Consider the following 16,534-nt stretch of genomic DNA (forward strand, 5'->3'; position numbering starts at 1 on the left):
CAGCCCTCCCCCAGGAGCATCACAGGTGTCCCCTGTGGCACACCTGCTATGCAATGCTCAGCCAGACCTTATAGCCAATCACAGCAAGCAATATGAGGATGCATTCCGTCCACGGCGTCCACACATTTCGTCCTCAAATGTTGAGGACGCAATATCTAGAATTAGTTATAGATGGTTTATAACACATCTGCATCTTCCAATCTGAATAGTGACATGCCCATCTTGGTTCCCACTTCAGGGCAAGATGATGTTTTTTTGTTCCAGTTCCGAACCAACTTTTAGCAATCTGAACCAATTTATTTGGTTCAAAATTAGCCGTGAAAAAAAATCCCCGGTGGAAAAGAGGCCTAACTGACATGCCCAAAATAAGGATGCCAGGTTGAAAGCGGTTATAATTATACAAGACTAGTTAGCATTCCTATTGTTCAATAATATTAAATAATCATGCCCATAACATTACAAGTTATCTCTTTATTTTAAGAGCTACTGTATAATCTGAGGCAAAAACTAAGTGTGAAATCATCACAGTTAAAGATTACAACACAAATTCAGAAAGAAAGGGAGTTTAATATCCAAAATACAACAAAACACTGGACAGTGCCAAACTCAAATGAAGGGAAAGATCAATCATAGACTAGTAAACATCACCAGTACAGTAAAGGTTATTCTGACTGGTGGTAAGGGCTGTGATATTTAAGTTCCAACTCAAAGTTGCATTGGCTCATCAGGCTTCTCTGCTGCAGGCTCCTCTTCAGGCTGGGCCACCACCTGTTTAACAGGAGGAAATTGACCATTCTATTATATCTTTTTGCTCTGATATCATCTGATATCAAGGAAAGACCAGCAGATTTATAATAACCAAGTAGAAAAATAGTTCTAGTACACATGTTAAAATTACAGATACAAATACAATTTCTAATATACTGTCATATACTATATCATTACAAGCCAGAGACTATGGGTTGCAATTACTTCCTACCCCAGACTGACTGTATATCAAAAGTCTGCCTTTTAAAAAAGGCAAAGTCATTAAAAATAGCATTAAATGGAATAGAATTTTTTTTTTTTTTATCTTGTATACTTTTATATAATTTACCGTCCTCTGTGGCCTCTCCTCAAGACCCTCAAGGAAAGGGGCAACATCATCATTATCATATATTATGAAGTCTGTATCTTTGCCAATAAACCCAATGGACACATTCTGAAAGATAAGAGTTTAGAAAAGAAGCTCATCAGAACAGTTCAATACTTGACGTCAGTCTACTTCTGTGAAGTGAACCAATATAGTGTACTATGTATGTATATATACTGAAGTGATGACATCAGGGATCTTCATTTAAAAGGGACAAGGACCGACAGATACAGGGAGCTCCATATATGCATATCAATCTGATCGGCGGTGTAAGCGCGGCCCAAACTCTAGATTTAAGTTTATATTAATAATCCGAAGATTCGTACTCACCTTTGTGGTGAGATCTTGCTCAGCAGGCAGGGTTTCTCTTAGAGCACGGAGACCATGTTGCACAAGGTCATTAAGATTACCTTAAAGAGACAAAAACATTTAAAAGCTCATTTAAAATGAAATGTATACTATTCTGGAAGAAAAACAATGTTATTTTTTTTAGAAAGATCCTTGACAACTTGAAACAGTTACACAATCAACATCATTTCTAGCCCATTTACCTCTACTTTGTGAAAACTTGATATGTATGTATAGACTTTACATCATCTGTCATTTAGAGACCCAGTGCAGACGGCTTTTGTCTAAGCCAACTGACTCTGAAGAGACTAGCCGGCTATGGGAAGGTGTGTGTCTGAAGCAAATCTGGATGGATCAGTGTAAAAATGCTTGTTTCTTGCACACTGCCAGTAGGCCACAGAAGTATCTTTACTATTTATGTATTTTTCTTCACATTTTATACTCGTCTGTTCCTGTATATTTTACTCTTGTGATGTTATTACTATAACATCTGAATTTCCCCCAGGTATCAACAAAGGTCTTATAGGTTATCTTATCTAGTGCATTAATGAAGCTCAGTCACTGATGCTATTTCTAAGAACTAATGGCCCCTTACTTGTGCATATGACTTTCTTTCTTTGTCCTTCGTCTAAATATTGGCAAATATTTAGCATTTTAGAGTAGCATTCTGCTGCTTGTAAACAAGACTTGCGGAATCCAATAGAAACAGGCCAACTCTGGGTGAGCATATCGCAGTACAGAGCATGTGTGAGTGGAGCATGTTTGTGGTCTAGGAGGATGTGACTCGGCTTGATTATTATTAGGTGGATTATCGAAATTCTGAGGGATCCAACATGTAGGGATAATTAATACCACTCACTAGGAAAAGCGATCAGTTGTGTGGATATCCATTGACTGGTAAGATCCCTCAATGACTGACTGGTGACACATTGTTGAACTTAGTGACTGAACAGATCAGAGGGTTACAGAACTTGTAAACTTTTCCATGAGTGCGAAAGAGTGTGAATACAGCCTATACAGCGATTTTTGCAACCCATTTTTTCACCCAGTGTCAATTATCTAATATAATCCTGGGCGCTACACTTCCTCTGCCAACCTGGGGGGGCAGCGGACTAACCTCATGCTTCCTTCTAAGCTGCTTCTTTTCACCTGACAGGGGGCGGGGGGTTTCCCCGGCCGGACGTAGCGCGTGGAAGGAACACGTTATTCCGACCAGTTCCGTTCCCCTCAATCAGGCGCCCCGGCTGGCCAGGGAGAGGTAGTTTAGAGACCAGGATTACTACATGTTTTTTGTGAGGGTACCTACTACCTACCCTAGGGGACACGGGGAGAACATGCAAACTCCACACAGAAAGGCCCTTGTGATCAATGCTATGATGATGAAGAGGAGAAGGAATATACTAATAGCTCACAGTCAGGGAAGGCATCCATGCGTCTCTCCAAATAGGTCCGTGCAGACTGGGAGCGTGCACCTATGGACATGGCCTTACAATCAAAGTAGTTGGCAGAGGGGCAGGTCTGAAAAATGTGTGGACCCATATCCTGAGAAAGAAAGAGGAAATAAACGATTATTTCGTAAATTATTATTGTAAGAAGCGTGCAATCGTGGAATGAGCAACACAGCTAAACATGTAGGTAGCCCCCCCCAATAATCTAGCCAAAATCTCCCAACATGCTTCTGTTGGTAATCGCTGTCATTTTGAGTGACTTACCAGTCACAGGTGAGTAGCCAATTATTTACCCCCTTTTTCTACCCAATTTAGTCGTTATGCGAATTACACATTCCCTGCCGTTGACGAAGATCTACGTCAAGTCTAATCCAACGCTTCACCAATGATGGAGTTCACCATCAGATTTTTAAAAAGTTTGACTCCCGATCCCGACGGCCTTTGCTGCATGTCACCCCCCCCCCCCCCCCCCCATCTCGCTCTCCATTTCCTGTCAGCCTACTGTCATCCTTCTACAAAAAATAAATAAAGGCAAAAGCCACAAAAAAAATATATATATATACAAATCTGTAACTAAAAACAATAAATGATATAAAATACAATACCAATTGTTATTACTGAAGGGGAGAAATAATTGACCAAACAGTTGTTTATTAAAAAAAGGGGGGGGGGGGGGTAAATAAATAAATATTAAAATATATTAAAAATAGTTTATGTTAAATGTATAATTTATTCACATGAAAGAAAATATCTGACAGCTTACATCATATCCGGCAACGAGCAGTCCAACACCGTAAGGCCTTCTTCCATATCTCTGTGTTGGTATTTGGGTCTCTGGGTCAAATGTCAAGGTGCCAATTCCAATACAGAACATACAAAGTACTTACAAATAACGTAGATGTGAAAGGATACTGCTGCCGACCACTGAAACCAAGCGCGACACTGGAAGCGGCTGGTCGAATACAAACCTGGAGTCAAGGCACTCTTGACGCATGAAATTGCTTTAAAGGAAAATGTGTGGCAAAAGACATTAGCTTTGATCTCATAATCTGATCTCATAATTCATTGAAATCTTTAGTAACACACCTGATGTCACTGTGTATATATTATCTTACCAAAGCAGTCTTGCGTCAGCAGTTAGGCCAGCAATGGAGATACCCACATGGTTATCTACATTCAAAATTTTCTTTTGATGAGCAGCCAACTCTGACTGAGCTCTCTGTAGGAATAGAGTAGAACTGATATGAGAAAGTAACTTAAAAGCACATTTTGCTCAATTGTTTTCCCACGTGAGAATTGGATTAACAGGGGAGCACACAACAGGTGCGCCAGCGCGCATGCATCATCAAAATGTTTCCTGCGCGGTAGATCAAAGGCATGCCAGGCGCATTTGCGCACCAACAGCTAAGACAGTTATTTAGAGAAATCTGACAGTCATTCAAAAGGAACTCAAATGTGATGTTAACGTCCTCTAAGTAGACTTAGAAATAAAACTAGTGTTGACTAATCATTACACGTGGCTCCGATTTTGAAGAGGAAGTCAGTGCACAGGAAGTCTGTTTCAGTTGTAAACAAGCTACTATGACAATGACACTTTCCCAAAGTTACGCGATGCTCCTGCGACCATAATTATTTACAATATAAAAACCATGCATCTTGAACAACACTGGGATTACTTAAACATGGAACCTGCAGCAGTAGGTGAGTAATTACTTTTATCTGTGTTTTATCTGTGCTTTTATCGTTTGTTTTGGTTTTATTTCAGTGGTTGAGCTGCTAACAAATGTCCTCCTGCTGCTTAACGACTAGCCTACAAATACACCGTCTGTCTGTGAGCATCTTTATCTTTTGCATCTGCCCATGTGGGCAGCATAACATTGTGGCAGAGTAGAAACGTCCGTATCCATTCCCCCCCCTGCCGTGCGCACCAACTTGCATGTACAGGTGCTCCTTTGAGAACTAGCCCAAAATAATTATGTACAGCCCTGATTATTAACTTGGTGAAACAACATCGTATGGCTCTGAGCTTATCAATTCCTTTTATCAATCCTGGCATGTTTTTCTGTCAGATGATCAACAATGATCTCATGCATCTATTTATTCTAATGTTCAAATAAATGTTAACTTATTAGGCATACATGCAACTGATGCAAGCCTTTTTCTACCGTTTCTACTCATGACTTGGATAATAAAACAGTAGATAACATGTGTAGAAAATAGGAATTGGACCCATAAGCACAATCGCTAATGTCATCAATAAAATCTTATCAATTCCCATTCCTAGCCACTTGGTGACAAACAAAAATCAAATACCTTCAATGCAACAAGGACTGCATGGGTACGAGATTTAAGACCCACAGTTGCAGATCCCTGCTTTACTGCCTCCATTGCATACTCAATCTGATGGATGCGCCCCTGGAAAACAAGAGACATTTAGCCTTCCCCCGAGTACATTATATATCATATTGAAAATGTGTAACAAACTTTGACATTTTACTGAATTTATGGTAAATGATTAACTAATATCCCATCTCAATAAGGACAATTATATATTTAAAGAGAAGGATTTTCACCTCCATGAAGTTCAACCATGTATATATTATATTCACCATTTCATAAATATGAAGTGGAATACAAGATTTCACATACTGTACATGTATGTGCAGTGAAATGTTGGGTGTGACAAACTCTGCCAGACTGTGCTAACAAGTAAAGTCCAAGATAATATATACAAGTAAACTAAAGTAATATTGAGTACCACAGACGAAAAACAGTCTAAGTCCAAATTTCATTCTGACCCCTCCACGAAAAGGCCTCGTTGTCCTGAACCCTTATCTATCATTTATACATTATGGATCAATAGTGTGGACTTAAGACTGTTTTTCGTCTGTGGCATTAGATTAGTGATGCATATCTCCCACCCAATCACGCTGGCCAATCACAATTTGCGTCCTCACTTTTCCATCTTCACTTTTCTGCATTCATTTTTGTCTTCAATGTTTTACACAAACCCGGAAAGCTGGGCATAGGAGGGGGCTAGTGCCCCTCAAAAATAAACAACTACACAAGAGGTGACTTCAGTAACTATAAAACAGATCACTGTGACCGTAGGCTACTATGCTGTTACTCCCAAAATAATACATTAAAATACTCATAACCATATGGACAAATGGCTAGGTTAAGGTTAAGCCCACAGCTTTGTCACAATTTAATATTAATAAGATGCAATGTGGTGGCAGTGAAGACTGCAGGAGTTTTCCATTACCATCGGGCTCCAGACTGTAACATCGTTGTCATACTGGTTACGAAACTGAAGGAAGAGCAAATCAGATGGTTAATACAATTTGTGTGACATGGTGTGTGACAGTTGTGTGACTTGCTATTTGTATTATTTCTATATTAGGGAATTTTGAGACATGTATATATTGTTTTTCTATTGCAGTGGTTCTCAAAGTGTGGTCTACTCTGGGGATCATGTGTATTTGGGAATACACGAAATGTATGTACGATCAGACATTCTAGGTCTTCATAAATTCATAATTGTATGGCTAGCTGCAATTTGCAACTCTAGATTGTTTTATAATAGGAATATTATAAACATTCCTGTATCGTTTGTTTACCTCTTTTGTGATTGGTCTTTTTTCCTTTTCTTTTTTTTTAAAAACTTGAACCACCACTGTTCAACTCTTCTAGTTCAACCCTGATGTAGTCAGCTTAACGTCTGAAACGTTGCTTAACATTATTGTCTTAGAGTTGTTCGGCTGCTTTTACATAAATATTATGCTCTGAAAACCCCACAGCCTTGGTCAACAAAACTCACAGGTCAGGCAACGCAACAACTTAAGTTTACACTTTACATTAGATAATAAGTCCTACGTTAACTTTTGTTCAGACCACTCCACTGCTTCAACAGTACTAGAATATACATCGCTAAATGAACTTAATAGTGGTCTACTTTGTTAGCTAGCGCACTGCTTACTCATCTTGTTGTTAGCCACAAGCACGTTAAACGTGGCTAATGCTAGCTTGCCAGCGACGTACTGTCGATACAGTACAGTCCCAGTTTTGGATGTTCATCAGTATGTTTATTTTAATTACAAAATAATTAAATCATATTTTATATATCTTACCATTATTTGCAATTTAGATGTAGCACTAGCATGTACAGTCGACTCCACTGAACTGACTAGGATCTCATCTATCTGCAATCTTCTACTTTTCCTGCACGATTGGGGAAACGAGTCGATAACAGAGCAACGTTGATCCTGGGGGAGTAGTGGCACAGTGTGGTCAAATTTAAAGTGTAGGCATTTTGCTCAACTTGAGCTTACGTCATAATAATAATAATAAAACAACAACATGTTGTAGTTCGGTGGTCACCCCACCACCGAAAATCCAGACTATGTATGAGCCTTTATGCTCTCTCAATCAATTAGGCCTGGGGAGGCGTGCCCTTGGTGTCCAAACAATGATTGAATTAACCCAATGATCTATCAAATTAATACCAAATAATGATAAATAATAACTATACAACAATTATGAAAATAATATACAAACAAAACAGTGAGTATGGCTTTTACATATGGTGCCCAGGTCTGTGACATCACTGACATGCATGTGACATCATCTGGGATGGAGATGTGGAGACCCTGATGCCATAGTAAATGTGACCTGCTGTCGCAGTTAAGCACATATATGGAGATGATCCCTGATGTCATCAATTTTGGCCTTCAACTCTATATGACCTCAAACCTCAAACCCTTAGATCTCCAATATATGGATATACTGTATGTCAGAACCTGTTCTGACATTCCATATGTTGATCCTTCCCCATCCATCCTTCCTCTTCGATGTCTCCCTTTTGACTTATACCTGTCCATTCAAATTTCAAACTCTAGACAGGCCTGCCCCAAAGTTATTAGTGCAGCCGTGCCTGGCAGCCGGCGAAAACTAGAGTTCTCAACAGGCCCGAAAATTAAGGCCCGGTCCTACCTGGGCCCTCATCAAACCGACAAACCCTGTACACTCAAGAGAATGTCCCCGCTACCACCCTTCGATCTGCATATACTGTATGGAGCTGACCTGTTCTGACATTCCATATGTTGATCTGACCTCATCAAACCCTGTACACTCAATACATGCTCCTTATATGGCCAGTACAGAATTCATTCCATGTTGATCTGACCCCCCATGCCAAAGCGCCAGTGCTCGCCCAGTAGTCTTCCACATTATAATGCATTACCAGCCATTATAATGCATTACCAGCCATTATAATGCATTACCAGCCATTATATGCATTATCTATGCATGCTTTATAATCACTGCATGTTTAATGCCTTAATGTGATTATAAGTGAGTCACTTAAAGTGACTGTAAGTGGTAATTTAAAGTCATACAAATAGTATTCAATTTATGCACAACAAATCACTTAGTGACTTCACTATAACGCATTATAACAGTGATTATAATACATTATAAGATCATAATGTATTAGGGTAATTACAATAAGGATCCTTGCAAAACAAAGTGAGTGTGGAATGTTATTTGGCCTTATAAATCATTTCAAAATGTGTTGTCTGTTGCAATGTGTAAATGCACTTTTGTGGATGAGCAAGAAGTAAAAGTCAAGGTGCATCAGTGGGGTTTATTGAAATGTTTAGAGTCAACAAATTAGCCAGTACTGTATAATGAGTATTGTTATAAAGCATTATGATAATATTAGTTCTTTTTTATAGCTATAGGCTACTTGTACAGTGATATTAGATTATAATGCCTTATACATTATGTTTAAATGCGTCATACATGGGATACTAAGTGCCCCCCCCCCCCAAAAAAAAACAACAACAACAACAACACACACACAATGCAAAGAGCTTTATTGCCAATATTGTCCCACTTTTGCTTTGGCAATATACATTGCCAAAGCAAGAGTGGAACAATAAAATAATTTATGTACAATTAAAAGGGAATAGAAATTGCAACTGTCTGGGGGATATCTAACTTACCAAACCACACACGCACGCATGCACGCACGCACGCGCGCGCACACACACACACACACACACACACACACACACACACACACACACACACACACACACACACACACACACACACACTTTCATATATTAAGCATTAAGCAACTCTTAACAGAGACTATGCTCAAAATACCTCCCACAATTTTAACCAAATATCATCTTTGTTTTATTTTTTCTCTTTCTTTTTTGACCGTGTAAAATGCTGCAGAACTCCCAAGTATTATTGTGACATCTAGGCGGCGACACAGAGCCCCCCTTTCCGTAAAAACAACATCTCTTCTCTTTCTTTAGTCAAAGTGCTGGAGCACGTTTGAGTGACCATGGAGTGCGTCTGCCGACATGTAGTTGTTGAGCGTTAAACACGTTGTGAATAATACTGGAAGAAGAACAACTTTGGTGGATTCGGAGGGCAGCTCCAGTAGAACATGGCTGTACGCGAGGAGGGAGAGGTTGTGCACAGTAAAATAAGGCACCACGATGGGCTTGGAAGTGTCAACAGCAGCAGCAGCCCAGAGAGCCTCAGGAACGGCTATGTGAAGAGCTGCGTCACCCCTCTCAAACAAGACCATCAAAGGGGATTTTTGCTCAACGTGTGCAGGTTTTGCAACGAAGACGTTCTGAATTCAAAATTGTTTAAAATATCCGCCCTCTATGCGGGAGCATTTGTAATTTTCGCGGTTTCTTTTCTTATTTCTAGGAGCTTGCAAAGTGACTCGCTTTGGGATTTGCAGACTTTTTTGTCGGGTTTTTCTCAGTCCATTAGTCCCCTGTTCAGCATAGGATGCGCATTCTTCTTTTTAACGTTTTATTTGAGGAGAAAAAAGAAAGAAAGTAATAAATGTTGGCTTATGTCACTACCAGCATCGTGTTACCTTGGGGATTTTTTGGTTTTGCGGTTTTTGCAATGGGGAGAGGACCAACATCAGATGCAAATGGTGGGCAGGTTGTTATTCGTGTTGGGATGTGTGGGTCTGCTCACACTGATCCCCACTTTGAAACTCAAACACAGTGTTTTGATCCTGGTTTTTGCCAGCGTGGTGTGGTTGGTGTCTTTCACCAGCCTGAGTGGTCTGCCCGCACTGCTCAGACCATTCTTTGCCTGCTTTGCGGGGGTTTCTGGCTCTCTGTTGGGGCTCTGTTTTGACCATTACTATCCGTCGAGGGAAGCACCAAATCGGATTCCCAGCGCAGAGGAGAAGGTCCCAGTGATCAGACCCAGGAGAAGGTCCAGTTGCGTTTCATTGGGAGAAACGTCGACCAGCTATTATGGCAGTTGTAAAATGCCCCGCAGACCTTCATTGCCATGCATATCCCGAGAACAGGTAGGTCTTCATTGCAGGTGCCCAATGAGTTTCCAAAGTAGGCCTGCTAGTGCTCATTCACTGTCCAGATACATGCACAAAAAATAATAACACCCGACCAAACAAACCCATTAGATATTACGTTTCAGCACACACAAAACATCCCAAATGCCCCACGGTCAATGCTGAGAAATTCACCAATAACCTTCACATACTTCAGCACCTGCACACAGGGTGACAGGATACCTATAAATGAGTGCATTGACTACTACAATGATCAACTAGGTAAAATAAGTTTAATTTCTAGACTACAGCCTTTATGCAAATGTGGATATGGTGTAGCCTGTACTGGCAAAAGACAACTTTAAATGATTTGTTATATAGTGTAGTGTAGGCCTATACACTCACTAAAGTAAAATACTCAGTGTTAGTTTAGCTCAGTGTACAAATGTAAACAAATGTACTTTTACTGTGTAGAATCATGCATGTGATATGGCCAGTAGGCCACTGTGCAAATTACCCTAATGACCAGTGTATGGCATTTTTGTTTGCCATTGTGTTGTTCGTCATTAATATTTGTTTCAGTGGAGTAGTTCGAGAGACACCTGCAAGCTCTCCTCATTTTGTTAGAGAATGGGCACTAGGCATGTTTAGTATTAACCACAGCAACATACTGCAGATGCCATTATATGTTGATTAAACATTATTGTTCCACTAACGGGGCCTGTGCCCTTGTAAGCCTCTGTGTGGCCTGGGCGAAATATTTAGTAGTCAAGGACTGAGAGGAAATGATGGTCATTATAGCAGGATTATTTCTGGTTTTCTGGTCTGCTTGTGTGCCTGAGCTAGTGTTGACATCTAAAATAATTGTTTTAGTTGTCAAAGGAAAATATACATAAAACATTTGCATTGGTTTCTAAAATAGCCTGTAGCAATATTGTAGTGATATATTCATATGAAAATTAAACAGTCTTGTCTTGTTGCACATTATCATGTATGCCAACCTGATAATGTTATACCCAAGCATGCAACATTTATTTATCATTTGATCTAGGCCTATTTGATCTTGCAGTTATTTTTTTTTTTAAATGTTTGTGGGGGGGGGGGGGGGGGGGGGTGATTATTTATAAGTGTGTGTGTGTGTGCGTGTGTGTATTTATTTTTCTTAAAAACATTAGATGTCAAAGATGCCCTTTGAAATAGCCTTTTGTGACATATAGTTTGATTGAAAATGTGCCTTAATGCACTGCTTATTTCAGAAAATATTTTAAGAACCCATATACATGTCACCACAGACTGTAGGACCAGATTGGCCATTTAATTATTTGCTCTACACTACTAATAGTCATTTACATATAGGGTCTATATACTGATAAAATAAAAAATAACTACAAGAAAATTATTATGATTAGACTCAATACATTTTTGTAGGGATGGGTGTTGGATACAAATGAGTTGACATCTTTTGGAAGTAAGTTATGCAGCCATCGATTTGACACATTAATCTCTGCTTGTGAGTTGACTTTACTTCTCACATCATAGGAACTTAAGTTAGGACTCAACTTTGGTCATGATCCCATTGATTGGGGTACTTGATTCCAATGACTTAAAATGACTTGCGACTCATATTTTGAAATTAGTGTGACTTGTTCCCACCTGAGCTGTCACAGTTTGTTTTACTCATTTTGCTTCTGTGGTGAAAGAAAACAGTGTGCTCATACATACACCACAGTACATTTACAACATTCCCACATTCCCCAGACAAAAGTCAGCCCCAGAATACAGTACTGATAGAACATTAACATATATTTACGCAACAACCTATTTATTTCAGACAAAGTGAAAGTTGGGCTTCTTAAAAATGATAGCTGAATTTTATATTTTTAATCCCTCACAAAATTATCTATGTTTTTGTTTTGTATCTTTGTTTTATTGGCCACAGTTGACCATTTAAAACACAATGGCACTTTGGTAGAGCTGTGGTTCTAAAAGCATGGTCCATGAACCCCTAGGAGTTCTTGACGGTGTTCCAGGGGCCCCCCAGGAAAATTGGCCTATTTAAAGCATTTAATAGCAGATCTGCAAGCTAACAATGTGTCACAACAATATGCGACGTGAGCTTGTAGATAGGGTATTTTCTCGATTGGGAAAAAAAAGCCTGTCTGCAATGTCACTGCTTCTCTTAATAGAGTAATTTGTGTGGTGTCTTTAGGTACGACAACAGCAAGTCTGTTTGTGACCCTTTACATTCTTCTTGTGCCTATGACATGTGCAAAATATAGGGATGCCACTGGTTGATAATTGTTACTTTCACTATAAATTCACCAGCTAGAAGTTAGGTAGTCTAATGAGAGAATGTACTTTATAAGTATGACTATTTAGACCATAGGTTTCTCTTTCCAATCCTACAGTATAGACAATTATTGTAACAACTGTACTAAATCTAATCTAACAACTAAGATCTCTTATGGGGATCCCTGGTAAGACATATTTTCAAATGCAGGTCTGTGGCCTATAATACGCATACATGTTTTGAGCCCTTGATATGAAAATGTTTGAGATTTGGGTTGTGTAGTAGTTACCTTGCCATGATGTACCGGTAACTCCAAATATTGGCAAGATATCTTAAATAGTTGGTCCATTAAATAGAACTTCATATTCAAAAATATATAATCTCCTCATTGACTTCATTGCAACTTCCTGTTGATTTTACTATTGAAGGTGTGTGTGTGTGTGTGTGTGTGTGTGTGTGTGTGTGTGTGTGTGTGTGTGTGTGTGTGTGTGTGTGTGTGTGTGTGTGTGTGTGTGTGTGTGTGTGTGTGTGTGTGTGTGTGTGTGTGTGTGTGTGTGTGTGTGTGTGTGTGTGTGTGTGTGTGTGTGTGTGTGTGTGTGTGTGTGTGTGTGTGTGTGTGTGATATACGTTGTACCAGATTTGATTTGATTTGATCAGAATCCGCTTTGTTAGTGTTTATGTGATGTGCTAAGAGTGACTTTGAGGGATGTTTCACCAAGTCAATCAGGATACTCTTTTTATTTTTATTTTTGTTTGGGGAGAATATTTATTTTGAACTACGCAACCATTAATGACATCTTGCCAATATTTGCAGTTACATCATGGCAAGGTAACTACACAAGCCAAACCTCTGCTCTTGTTAACATTTTCATACTTATGCAGGTATTGTTTATTTTGTGTTTTGAACTAGTGATTAATTGAGAGAATATATAGTCAAAATCAATTAAGTGTACAAGGGAATGTTGACTACCATAGTCACTTTCTGATTATCTATGATTGATGCCTGCATTGAAAAGAATCTATGCTTATGTAACTCACAACGTTATCCTGCCACGTTGTGGTCGACAACTAGATGGAGAATAAACATATGAAAACAATAATTCATGTTCATTGTCTCCACCAGGCCGAAGGCATGGGGAGAGAGTATGTTTTGCACTCCGTCCGTGTGTGTGTGTGTGTGTCCGTCCGTCCTTCCTTCCGTCCGTCTGTGTACAGCTAATCTCCGGCACCGTTAACCCGGTCGATGCCAAACTTTGCACACACACTCCTTGGATGCCAACGATGAACCTCTGCCCCGCATTTTCCAGAACGGCCTGTTATAGCGCCACCATGAGGCAGCTTTTCAATTTTTTTACCTAAAACTGCACCAATCTGCGTGAAACGTTGCATGCACACTCCCTAGAGGCCAAGGACAAACCTTTGACCTGCATTTTCCGCATCTGCCTTTTATAGCGCCACCAGGAGGCCGACTTTTGTAAAACACATTTTTTGATATTACTCCTCCAGATTCTGTCCAAAAATCTCACAAATCGTTACACAGTATCTCTATGGTCATGTTCTCAAGTCGGATCTGTCCGATATTTCATATTCCATCCTAATTGGCTATAATTGGCTTTCACAGTTTGCAAGATTGCCCCGTTTGGAACAAAAGCCTCAAATCATGAACGCACCATGCAATTTACGTGAAATCTTTCACACATTTTCTTACTAGGCTGAGGAATATATCCCACCCTTTTCACATTGGCCTGTTATAGCGCCACCAATAGGTTGATTTTTGCAAAACACATTTTTGGAACAAAATGCCTCAAATCATCCAATTGCCATCAAAGGCAAACATGTTTATATTACTCCTAAACATTTTGCCAAACATCTCACACAGTCCTATCCTCCTGGTGGAGACCTGTGCCCAGAAGGGCACTTTTTCTAGTTAGTTATGTAATAGATGCTGTTCATTTTAACCCATGTTGCACACAACATATCAATCCTTTACTCTAACTAGCATGTGTGAGGAACACTGTCCTACTGTATTTTTCACTGTCTATGGAGATGGGATTATTTGGTTTCTTGTTCAATCTAGGTAGATTGTGAACATGTGAGACTACATTCACATGTGTGGATGAAGGCATTATTATTATGGTTAGGTTTACTGAAACAAAGTTATGTCCATTGTATTCTTGACATAAGTGAAAATGCAGTTTTCTGTGTAAGTCGTACATTAACTTTGTATAAACTTGAATTATTTTGAGTTGAACTAGGCTACAGTCATTTAATCACATTCAGAAGAATTTAAATGTGGTAATGGGTATAAATGATACCCAAAGAGGTGGCCATTTTTGGTCAAACAATGTTAATACTAAATACTAAACGTGTATGTATATGTATATATATATATATATATATATATATATATATATATATAGATAGATATCTCTTTAAACATAATCTTTATAAAAAATAATGAAAGTGAGCCAGCTCCAGCTGACCACACAAATTGTAAATTAAACAAATGAAAGGTCATGGACACCATGTCATGAAACCTAGAGAGAGGTGAGTTTGTGCCTGTCACTGACACCAACAGTCTCTTATCACAGGCATTTGGTGTTTTACAGGAGTTAGTTCTCAAACTTTTTATGTCAAGGTATTTGCTATTTGGCCGTGAACCCCCATCTCAAAAATATTTTGTGCGAGGCAGCGACCCCCGATTTGAGTAATTGAGTTAAACATTTTCACTTTACAAAATATATATTCGCACAAAATCTTCACAAATTTGTCATGTGTTTTAGAGCATGCCATGTGTGCATCTACTGACGTAAAACAGCATCTTAAGATCTAGAAACTGTACCCGCCCTCAGTAATGACTTGTACTCTCTCATACCAAATAGCAAGAGGAAAGTGTGATCTAAATCAGTGTCCCCAGCTAAAGGAAATCAGCTCTACTGTACTACAGTCTACAGATGCTATATCTGATGGGAAATGTTTGACTCCTATAGGTTGTTGTGGAGCTCACTTTATGAACCAGAATGGAACGGGAGAAAGCAGTCTGGAGGCAGTGAATAATTTGGATATTCAAACATCTTACACTAAGAACATTTTTCACTATATAAACAGTTTGTCTGTCTGTTTCTAAGTTAATAGTTTGTGATACATTTACCTGTCAACTAGTACAACCTGTGAAACTGAAACACGTTAAATACTAAATAGACTATCAATTTCTGTCAGAGAATTGCCACATTTCTGGATTACTTCAGTGGAGGCAAAACAAACCAGTGTCCCATTCATTACAGTGTAAATATTTATTTTGAGCTCATGCTTTGAATTTGTTTAAATTGTTATTGCTCTGGTGCTTTCAGGAAATGTTTGAGATGTATTAAGTTGGAACACAAAAAGTGACATTGTCAATATAGCTTCAATTCTGATAAGCAAAAAAATCTGTGTTGCTTGTCTGGTAATATGGGTGAGAACGTTCTTGCAACCATGGAAAAAAAAAGCTGATTTGAGTTGTTTACCAAAACCTTCTAAATTCAGTATAAGTAGCCCCACACTTTCCAAGCAAAGTAGAGCTTATTTAATTCTAATACTTTGTGGTTAGAACTATCCCATTCCCAAACCAAATGAAAATTGAGGTTAAAAACCAAGTATACCACTATGAATACCTCTGCTTAAACCTTTAAATAATGAATCAATGGTCTCGTAGGCGAGTCAAAAGAATGACTTATGTTCACTAGAAAATTGGTCACAAAAATTTGCGCAATAGGTCAGTACTCCACTGGTATACACATTGTAGTTTGCCGCATGCTGCCAATCTGTGTGGCTGAGAGCACATCTGTTTATGATTGATGTTATCCCTCAATGTGTCATACTGACTGGGAGGGAATACCCTCCATAGATGCTGACATTTTAGAGCCCTCTCTGGATACATATTATATGAATGAACCACGGTGTCAAGACTGCTGATTCTTAATTTGTAGAGCTGG

At 39.1% G+C, this 16,534-nt stretch overlaps 2 protein-coding genes across 4 annotated transcripts in view; one reads left to right on the plus strand and one right to left on the minus strand.

The window, feature by feature from the left end:
* Positions 1 to 547: 547 nt before the first annotated feature.
* Positions 548 to 7,190, minus strand: LOC306919957 (proteasome subunit alpha type-1-like). The gene is made up of 10 exons (XM_079496536.1): positions 7,059 to 7,190; positions 6,194 to 6,238; positions 5,242 to 5,343; positions 4,044 to 4,147; positions 3,841 to 3,929; positions 3,692 to 3,762; positions 2,893 to 3,022; positions 1,463 to 1,542; positions 1,097 to 1,201; positions 548 to 768 (listed from the first exon to the last, which is right to left on the minus strand). Exons 1-10 carry the CDS (start codon positions 7,059 to 7,061, stop codon positions 706 to 708), a joined length of 792 nt encoding a protein of 263 aa, XP_079352662.1. The 5' UTR covers positions 7,062 to 7,190; the 3' UTR covers positions 548 to 705.
* A 2,050-nt stretch (positions 7,191 to 9,240) lies between these two features.
* pde3b (phosphodiesterase 3B) overlaps positions 9,241 to 16,534 on the plus strand; it is an 89,937-nt gene continuing 82,643 nt past the window's right edge. For all 3 annotated transcript variants that reach the window (XM_079497626.1, XM_079497628.1, XM_079497627.1), the window contains exon 1: positions 9,241 to 10,288. In XM_079497626.1, the coding sequence (XP_079353752.1) occupies positions 9,392 to 10,288 (897 nt within the window). In that variant the 5' untranslated portion in view covers positions 9,241 to 9,391. The remainder of the gene's footprint in view (positions 10,289 to 16,534) is intronic.

This window comes from Electrona antarctica, assembly GCF_951216825.1.
Source record: "Electrona antarctica genome assembly, chromosome: 3".
Lineage (NCBI taxonomy): Eukaryota > Metazoa > Chordata > Actinopteri > Myctophiformes > Myctophidae > Electrona > Electrona antarctica.